At 41.0% G+C, this 10,659-nt stretch overlaps 1 protein-coding gene across 11 annotated transcripts in view; it reads right to left on the reverse strand.

Moving 5' to 3' along the window:
• The window catches only part of SPEF2 (sperm flagellar 2), a 209,611-nt gene extending 202,644 nt beyond the window's left edge, over nt 1–6,967 (reverse strand). For 7 of the 11 annotated variants that reach the window (XM_025270631.3, XM_025270630.3, XM_044932613.2 and 4 more), the window contains exon 1: nt 6,827–6,958. In XM_025270631.3, the coding sequence (XP_025126416.2) occupies nt 6,827–6,884 (58 nt within the window). In that variant the 5' untranslated portion in view covers nt 6,885–6,958. Of the gene's footprint in view, nt 1–6,826 lie in introns of all 11 variants that reach the window. The other 4 variants (XM_025270621.3, XM_044932612.2, XM_025270620.3 and 1 more) reach the window with 4 other exon arrangements.
• Between the last annotated feature and the right edge of the window lie 3,692 nt (nt 6,968–10,659).

A 10,659-nucleotide genomic window follows, 5' to 3' on the forward strand; every position in this document is an offset into this window, starting at 1 on the left:
CTGGTGGCCTACAGTCCACCAGTAACAAAGAGTTGGACATGACTGAAGTGACTTAGCACACATGCATGCACTCACACATGCAATGACTATAGTACAAAGATCCTTATTTAAAGATAACTTAAAACTTGGCAAATATTTGACCCTGTCCTTAAAGTCAGATACAGACCTACTCTTGGGTCCATATAAGCAATAACACTCTCCCCGGTCTGGGGAAACACATATAATCAAATGTATTTGATTTTTACAGCAAACCATTAGAGGGAAAGAAATAATTACTGAACATAGCCTCACAGCATTTGTGGTCAAGTTTTGCTACCAAATAACTAAAGAGATTTGGGGATGTGGGCATCATAGATGAGGGCCTATAGACCTACATATTCTATGCAAGTGTCCTTTGTTCCTCCTTTACTAGAAGAGCAAAGACCTAGCTCAGGTTATCAGCAACATTTAAAAAACCAAACAAATTTACTTTCATTTGAGAGACAGAAAAGCTGCTGCTGGTGGCTGGGCACTGGCCTGACCCCATTAGGCCCTGGTATTCCTAGAAGCTGGCCCAGCACTCATGGCTAGACTTTGGCCTTCTCCTGCTGGCCATAATCAATTTCACAGCACACCAAGACCAGACAAGGTTACTCAGTGACCCTAATGGACTAAGACAAAAACAAAATCCCTCTATAAACATGTCTGAACTCGGAATGAAATAGTATTGCCCAAAACACAAAAAATGACCAAATGTCACCCCCCTATTCTGACTAATGTGAGTGGTTGCTACTGTTTTTCCCTCCTTGCTTTGTTATCCCCACTTCCATTAACAGAATAGGTTATTCTGGTGTCCTTTTCTGCAAGATGAATTGGTGCTGTGGCTTATAAAATCATCAGAATGCAATGTCTGTTAGCATGTGACAATTCCTAAGAAATTGCTTAAAGTAATAAAGCAGAGCCTCTGAAATCACAAAAGTGAGGATCAAAGTACCTAGGATGACCTTCCCGAGATGAACAAATTCATCGAGTTCAGCTAAAAACAGTACTTTACCCTATTTTTGCCTCACTCATGCATCCTCATATAATAAAATATTTACTAGGTGCCTATTATGTGGCAGGCATCATAATAGGTATTCTTCTAAAGTGAGAGACACAAAAGTTGTTGAAATAATATTATCTACTTCCAGATGTTCAAGCTGGTTTTAGAAAAGGCAGAGGAACCAGAGATCAAATTGCCAACATCCATTGGATCATGAAAAAGCAAGAGAGTTCCAGAAAAAAATCTATTTCTGCTTTATTGACTATGCCAAAGCCTTTGACTGTGTGGATCACAATAAACTGTGGAAAATTCTGAAAGAGATGGGAATACCAAACCACCTGACCTGCCTTTTGAGAAACCTGTATGCAGGTTAGGAAGCAACAGTTAGAACTAGACATGGATCAACAGACTGGGTCCAAATAGGAAAAGGAGTACGTCAAGGCTGTGTATTGTCACCCTGCTTATTTAACTTATATGCAGAGTACATCATGAGAAATGCTGGGCTGGAAGAAGCACAGCTGGAATCAAGATTGCCAGGAGAAATATCAATAACTTCAGATATGCAGATGACACCATCCTTATGGCAGAAAGTGAAGAGGAACTCAAAAGCCTCTTGATGAAAGTGAAAGTGGAGAGTGAAAAAGTTGGCTTAAAGCTCAACATTCAGAAAACGAAGATCATGGCATCTGGTCCCATCACTTCATGGGAAATGGATGGGGAAACAGTGGAACAAACTTTATTTTTTGGGGCTCCAAAATCACTGTAGATGGTGACTGCAGCCACGAAATTAAAAATAGCATATTGAAAAGCAGAGACATTACTTTGCCATCAAAGTTCCGTCTAGTCAAGGCTGTGGTTTTTCCAGTGGCCATGCATGTATGGATGTGAGAGTTGGACTGTGAAGAAAGCTGAGCACCGAAGAATTGATGCTTTTGAACTGTGATGTTGGAAAAGACTCTTGAGAGTCCCTTGGACTGCAAGGAGATCCAACCAGTCCATTTTGAAGGAGATCAGCCCTGGGATTTCTCTGGAAGGAATGATGCTAAAGCTGAAACTCCAGTACTTTGGCCGCCTCATGCGAAGAGTTGACTCATTGGAAAAGACTCTGATGCTGGGAGGGATTGGGGGCAAGAGGAGAAGGGGACGACAGAGGATGAGATGGCTGGATGGCATCACTGACTCGATGGACGTGAGTCTGAGTGAACTCCGGGAGTTGGTGATGGACAGGGAGGCCTGGCGTGCTGCGATTCATGGGGTCGCGAGGAGTTGGACACAACTGAGTGACTGAACTGAACTGAACTGAGACCTAGATAGATGATAGGCACTGTGGTAGATATTTTCCACTTGTAATATCATTTGATACCTCCCAAATATACAGTAATTATTATTACCTCTCAGGGTATAAAATTGTGACTAAAGATTACTGTTTCTAGTTCGGATACTAGAAAATCAGGACTTTAGAGATACTAAATTTTTCAACTCAGTTTTCTATTTATTGATTCTTTGTTACTTGTGATAACGATGTCTGAGACTATTGAAACAGAAATACCCATAATAAGGTATCTACAATTTTCAATATGACCCCACCCAAAATCCAAAAGAATATGGACTGCTTGTATATCAATTTTTACAATGAATCGGATGTATACAGTACATGGAATTTGAATGCTCTACATTTGTGGAGAATGTTTAATTATGACATTCTGATGCCAAATTCCTCTCACAGTGAATTGATAAACATTTTGTAAAACAGAGGCAATGGTTAGGCTTGAAAATAACAGAGTCTGTAAAGACTTTTACAGCAAATCTCTTAGTAACATTATTCTATATTGCTTATTTTTATTACAAAAATAATTGCTTGAATTATTTTCTATTGAACAACTTTTGGTATTTTAAGACATTTCATTAACATACATCTAAGCATTATTTTCCAGGACAAATGGTCTAGTTAAACTTAACTCACTGGAGATCCTTAGCTTTAGTAATATAGATCTGAATCTTCATATGTTGAGACTAATCAAACCTCTGGTGACTCCCAGAAACCTCATTAAGTGGAGGGAGACTGTTCTTAACTGAGGATCGTTGGAATTTATTTTCTTTACTGCTGATATTCAGGGTCGTCCAGGCAACACAAAATTCAATATGAGATGCTTTATCCAAATTGATTTCTACTTATCAAAATAATCCAGAAATCAATCAGCTTTACCTGCCTCTCTAATGACTAAACCATTATTGAGTCTCAGCGAGGCAGCAATGCCTTCACTTGGCATTCTCATTCTGTTTGCTTTGTCTCAGGAAGCAACATGTGGACTAAACTACTTCTAAACAAATACTAATAACTCCACCATTGCCATTTAACCATTTAACCATCTGGTTGAATTTCTGTACTTCTTGTGACTTCAACTGAACAATAATCCTCCTTAAAAGGAGCTCAAATGAATATCTTTGGGAGGGTTAATTTTTAAATAGTAAATTCCCTAAGCATAAAATCAAATGTATAATACATCCTAAGAGCACTAGTCAAAGATCTAGCTCTAAATTCTAGTTCTAGGACTTACTAGATGGGTGACTTAGAACAAATTACCAAGCTTTCTCAGCCTCTTTTACACATCTGTTCAATGGAGACAACGTCTCTTAGGACTTTTTAAAATCTCAAATATGAAAACCTATGTAAAAGGCTTAGCACAGGGTCTGGCGTAAGAATCTAAGTGCTCAACAAAGATTAACTTTTATTATTATTATTCCATGTATAAATTTCATTTGAGAAAATAACTCTTAGGTACTCCCCTGTCCCAGCAATACTTCAAGATGCTTACTATATTTCAACTAAAGTGTTAAGCCTATTTTTCTCCTACATTGTCATGTGACATTTGATCTTTTTTTGATTTTGCATTTGTAAGGCTATACTGAATTTTACTTTCAAATTATGAAGGCAATACAAGCAAAACATCAAATAACACAGATGTATAAAGAAAAGCTAGCAATCATCTCCTTTCCCAGGGTAAGCAATACCAATTGCTTACCCAATACCAGGGTAAGCAATACTGGCTTATATGCTTCCACATCTCTCTCTATGCTTACACAAAGATTAAGAGTCATGTATATGTCAACAGTCCAGTATATGCCTCTCCACACTTTTCTCTCACACATCCTCATGCAAAATGGTATTATATTGGTTCCAGTAAGTTTTAATTTTGTTTTTCACTTGACAAAATTACATAAGCACATTTTAGGTTAAAAGTTAGAGTAACTAACTCATTTGTTCTAACAACTGCATGATAAACCATAGCATAAATACAGCATCATTTACCCAAGTGTTCTATTATTGAAGCAAATTCATATTGTCTCCATTTCTTTTCTTTTTGCCCCTACAATCCATGTGGCAATAAACATCCTTGTTCAAATGTCCTTACACATTGGTGACTTTATTTTTGTATGATATTTTCTTTTTTTTTTTTTGTATGATATTTTCTAAAAAGTAATATTTAGCATTTACTGTGTGTCAGGGACTGTTTTAAATGCTTTGCATTTATTATCTCATTTAATCTTAACACTACTTGATGAAGTATTATTATTTTGAGTATTATAAAATTTAGGTAAATAAATTGCTCACAAGCACTGGCTAGTCAGTGAGAATAAGTGATTTTAACCTAAACAGCCTGGCCTCCAAATCCTTGCTCTTAACAGGACGCTTATCCAGAACTTGCCCAATTATTTTCGCCAGACGTTGCATCCACTTACGGTCCTTCCAAGAGAGTTCCTATAAACTGTTTTAAGTTTTCCATTGTATACCACAGAATGGCTTATCTAATGACAGAAATCAACTGGCAGCGTGCTTCTTAGGCGCACAGATCCTATCTTGTCTGTTTCCAAACACAGTTGAGTGCGTTCCCTATAGTCTGAAAAGCCTTTTACAACATGGATTTAGGTAATCTCAGGAATTGTCTCTCTCTCCTTTGACTCCTCTTAGCAGTTGGGATCAAGAAATGAATATGTATTGCTAGTGAATGGGATGCAGAATATATTAGCTGTCTCTGCTAACAACTTCCAGCTTTACACTTGGGGAAAGCAGACATCGGAAAATTTCCATTTATAGTTTATACTATTTAAATTCTTTAAAAATCTTCAGTCTTGGGACTTCCCTGGTGGTCCAGTGGTAAAAACTCAGCACCTCTACTGCAGAGGGTAAGGGTTCAATCCCTGGTCAAAAAACTCAGTTTCTGCATGCCTCTAGGTGGGGCCAAAAAATAAATAAAATCTCCAGTCTTTTAATCTTCAGGGAATGAAGTAATTCTTCCTCCTCCTTTCAAAACCAAAACTCCTCAAAATGATTATAATTAAGAATGGCATATTACTATTTTAGATTTCTTGTGAATTTTATTTACTTTTCTCAAAAGTGTTTGAATATGCAACAGAGTCTTGTGGACTTGAGCAAAGAATATGGCTTTTATTAATCAAGTAAATGAACCAAAGTAAACTCAGCAATCTGTAACTGCTTTTTTTAATAAGAGTATACCTTAAGCCCATGATACTACATTTTGGCTCCTATGGTGAGAAAGAAATAAGAAAAGAAAAATGCTAACACCATCCTGAGATAAGCATCATATTTTAGATAAGGAACAGTCAGAGACACATGGGATGATCATGGACTCCTGGGAAAAAAACTTTGTGTGGGTGGCAGTTTGGCAAAGAAAAAGTCTGGGTTTATGCCTCAAGAAAGGCAACTGGAGTGAATGATGGTCGCTTAGCTCGTGTCTGACTCTGCGACCCCCTGGACTGTAGCCCACCAGGCTCCTCTGTCCATGGAATTCTCCAGGCAAGAATACTGGAGTGGGTTGCCATTCCTGTCTTCAAAGGCTACTGCAAATGCTCCAAATTTAAAGATCCTAATGCTGGTAACAAACACTTAGCAGCTGCAGAAACACTACTGGTTGAGCAAATACTGTGGATGACTTAAGACTGAGTTGGCATTATTGCCCCTCTGGAAGCAAGTTGACATTGTGCAAGAATGCTTCTGGGAAAAACAGATTGAAATGATTTGGCCTGCAAACCTCTTGCTTTGAGCAAAACCATACCAGTTGGAAAATTAACTCTTGATTAAGAAACAACAAAAAGAAGCTGAATGGGGTATAGTGCTATTCTGGAATTACTTGGTTGTTACAAAAGTTGTCAGCATGTAAAACTGCGTTTGTGGTTGTGGGATTTAGGAAATTTGGATGACAACGTTATGGCTGGGATAAATTCAGGTTAGTGAACAAGTTAGCTTTGGGAAGAGTGAAAAGTGGTCAGAAGTAGCGAATGTGCACATACTGAGTTAAAACTGCTGAAATTTGTAAATGTTAATATATTCTGCATTAACTCATTTCACACACAGCCCTTTATACTGGAGGGAACACACTGCGAGAAGGTATTCTAACTTGTCCAGGGGCACACAACTAATAGGGCGGTAGCTGGCTTTCAGGATTCACATTTCGCTGGTTTGCCAGCACACCACGCTTCTGAGAGTGTGAAAGGAGCAATGTCAGGGCTAGACTAAAGAGTCCAGAAAGCTCTTCTCTCTACTGGAGCAAGGGCGCCCTCCCTATAGCCTCAGAACCGCGGTAGGTCAGAACCCGCGGGGCTGGGACCACCGTGATGATGGGTAACTCAGAGCCGAGCTGCGGAGTGGAGAAGCTAGGCTCCGCGGTGGCTGAGATGAGCCAGAGGCGGCAGCTAGCCTACCCCGCCAGACTCCATCAGCTCCCGCGCCCCAGGCTCCGCGCCCCGTTCGCCCCCGGTCCGCTCGCCCCAGGCTGTGTCACTCACTCACGGTCTGGGACACCTTCAGTTCCTGGTTGAGCCACTGGCACAGGATCTCCGACATGGTTAGGCCTGTGCCTCCCACCGCACGCAGGTGCCAGGAACGCGCGGGAAACCTAGCCCGCCTGCCTGTCCGCGTCCTCCGGTTGCCAAGGGCGACCCGTTGCTAAGGAAGCGTATTCAGGCCGGAGCTAGGGGAAAGGCTGGGAGAAGAGGGGTGCCAGAGCTCAGCCCAGGAGGACAGAAAATCGTGGCTTGCCCCCTGCTGGTAGGTAAGACCGAGATGTGCGCAGGGGCGGTGGGCTTCAGCGGGCTTGGGGAAAGCGGTGGAGCGCTATTAACACAACAGCCAGGAGATGTTAGCAGGGTTGGTGTGTGGAGGAGGAGAGGCAAGGGGGCCTCGCTAAAGAAAGAATCTTGATTGAAGGGGAATTTTTTTCTTCCTGTTTGCCTCCTAAAGAAACTTATGGAAGCCCCTGCTCCAGTGACCTCAGTTTTGTCTTTAACTTACAAACTGCCAATTTTAATTGCTGTATTATATGCAGCCATGAAATTAAAAGACGCTTACTCCTGGGAAGGAAAGTTATGACCAACCTAGACAGCATATTAAAAAGCAGAGATATTACTTTGCCAACAAAAGTCCTCCTAGTCAAGGCTATGGTTTTTCCAGTGGTCATGTATGGATGTGAGAGTTGGACTATGAAGAAAGCTGAGCGCCAAAGAATTGATGCTTTTAAACTGTGGTGTTGGAGAAGACTCTTGAGAGTCCCTTGGACTGCAGGAGATCCAACCAGTCCATTCTAAAGGAGATCAGTCCTGGGTGTTCATTGGAAAGACTGATGCTGAAGCTGAAATTCCAATACTTTGGCCACCTCATACGAAGAGTTGACTCATTGGAAAAGACTGGAGGCAGGAGGAGAAGGGGACAACAGAGGATGAGAGGCAGGATGGCATCACTGACTCGATGGACATGAGTTTGAGTGAACTCCGGGAGTTGGTGATGGACAGGGAGGCCTGGCATTCTGCGATTCATGGGGTCCCAAAGAGGTGGACAGGACTGAGCAACTGAACTGAACTGAACTGAACTGATGGGCTACCCAGACAGGGACTGAATAGGGCTTATACAACTTTTAGTCCCAGACCTGGTAGAGGTCCTGACCTGTAGCAAGCTTTCTATACTTTTTATTGGTGGTGGTGACAGAACTAACGTTTAGGGTAATTCATATCTTTATATTATTTTGAGAGGTGAGTGCTTAATGAACTTCTTTTCTGGTCAGTTTTTTTTTTTCCTTTCAGGTGTTATTTTAAATTGTATTTTGGGAAAGACTCTCACCTTGACCAAATCTGACTCAGAGTCCTCTGAGCCCTCTTCTCCCTGAGGTCCTACCTTGAACTCTGTCCTTGGCTCCTTTGTCAAGTTTTGGCAAAAATTCTGCTGGATGAGTTTAGTGAAAATCCTCCACCCTCCATATCTGATCTAGTTCCCTGTCCCTCACCCTTGATACCTGATCATTCTGGCCTGTTTTCAGCAAATATCCTGTCTAGTCAGTTTCGTCTTTAACTCTGATGTTTCTTTGTAGTAGTTTTCCATCCAAAGACCTCAAATGCACTCCTTGGCTGTAAATCCCCACTTTTCCTTATTATATTCAGAATTGAGACCTATCTCTATCCACTATTGCAAAACCCCATTGCAGTAGTCCCCTCAATAAAGTCTTTCTTATGGTCTTTAGCAACAGTAAGAAACATTCTCCATTAATAATTTCTAAAAGTTTAGATGGAATAATGGAAAAATTACTTACATATATAATGTGCTTAGTCACTCAGTTGAGTCTGACTCTTTTTGACCCCCATGAACTGTAGCCCACGAAGCTCCTCTGTCCATGGGGATTCTCCAGGCAAGAATACTGGAGTGGGTTGCCGTGCCCTTCTCCAGGGGATCTTGCCAACCCAGGGATTGAACCCAGGTCTCCTGCATTGGAGGCGGATTCATTACTTTCTGAGTCACCAGGGATGCCAATATATATAATAGTATACATATATATATATATATGTGTGTGTGTGTGTGTGTGCGCGCACGCACATATATGTGTGTGTGTCTCACAAAGATAAGTAATTTCCCCCCAAAAGCTTGAATTCATCAAATTATTTTAAACTGTAAGAATGATGACAGTAATGTCCTAATAGGTGAAATTCTCTTAAAATTAATCTGAAATTGATCTGTGTGTCCTGATTGGATAAAAGTTAGTACCATTTCTCTGCTGGCTTTACTTAACATTGAAATCTCTCACCCGATGAGAGTTATGCCTGACTCTTTTTGACCCCCATGAACTGTAGCCCATGAAACTCCTCTGTCCATAATTACAATGGAAATAACTACAATGGGAATTCTGAGGGAGATTTATTGCCAACAGAATTGGAGCCTGATACACTTGATATGCATCATATTAGAGTTATGCAAATTCAAAAGGTTATATTCTAAATAGCCTGTTTAGCTTGGGGGATGTATCTAATAAACCTTTAAAGATTAGAAATATGTCATCCCTGAAAATGCTTCTAAAAGATGAATACCTGCCTAGAAATGACCTCCAAGACACTCCTGTGGCTAGTCATCCCAGTTGTACATTTAAACTGAAGACTAGTGTTACTCATTAAGAAGTTCCAAGCTTTAATTTCAGTCTGTAGAGCCTGGGGGATAGAAACTATTGTTTTCTAGATTGCTGAGAAAATTGCTTGTGGGGAAGGATGTAAATGAAAGCACATTAAATTCCACAGCTGCACCAGAATAAAATGTCTAACCTCATAAGGTGTCCATCAGTTCAGTTCAGTTCAGTTCAGTCGCTCAGTCGTGTCTGACTCTTTGTGACCCCATGAATTGCAGCATGCCAGGCCTCTCTGTCCATCACCAGCTCCCAGAGTTCACTCAAACTCATGTCCATCGAGTCGGTGATGCCATCCAGCCATCTCATCCTCTGTCATCCCCTTCTCCTCCTGCCCCCAGTCCCTCCCAAAGCATCAGGGTCTTTTCCAATGAATCAACTCTTCACATGAGGTGGCCAAAGTATTGGAGTTTCAGCTTCAGCATCAGTCCTTCCAATGAACACCCAGGACTGATCTCCTTTAGGATGGACTGGTTGGATCTCCTGCAGTCTTAGGGACTCTCAAGAGTCTTCTCCAACACCACAGTTCAAAAGCATCAATTCTTCGGCGCTCAGCTTTCTTCACAGTCGAACTCTCACATCCATACATGACCACTGGAAAAACCATAGCCTTGACTAGACGGACCTTTGTTGGCAAAGTGATATCTCTGCTTTTTAATATGCTATCTAAGTTGGGCATAACTTTCCTTCCAAGGAGTAAGCATCTTTTAATTTCGTGGCTGCAATTACCATCTGCAGTGATTTGGGAGCCCCAAAAAATAAAGTCTGACACTGTTTCCACTGTTTCCCCAACTATTTCCCATGAAGTGATGGGACCAGATGCTATGATCCTCATTTTCTGAATGTTGAGCTTTAAGCCAACTTTTTCACTCTCCTCTTTCACTTTCATCAAGAGGCTTTTGAGTTCCTCTTCACTTTCTGCCATCAGGGTGGTGTCATCTCCATCTCTGAGGTTATTGATATTTCTCCTGGCAATCTTGATTCCAGCTTGTGCTTCTTCCAGCCCAGCGTTTCTCATGATGTACTCTGCATAGAAGTTAAATAAGCTGGGTGATAATATACAGCCTTGACGTACTCCTTTTCCTATTTGGAACCAGTCTGTTGTTCCATGTCCAGTTCTAATTGTTGCTTCCTGACCTGCATACAGGTTTCTCAGATATATGCTATTATTCCCACATCAGA

Source organism: Bubalus bubalis, chromosome 19 (genome assembly GCF_019923935.1).
Source record: "Bubalus bubalis isolate 160015118507 breed Murrah chromosome 19, NDDB_SH_1, whole genome shotgun sequence".
In the NCBI taxonomy this organism is placed as follows: Eukaryota; Metazoa; Chordata; class Mammalia; order Artiodactyla; family Bovidae; genus Bubalus; species Bubalus bubalis.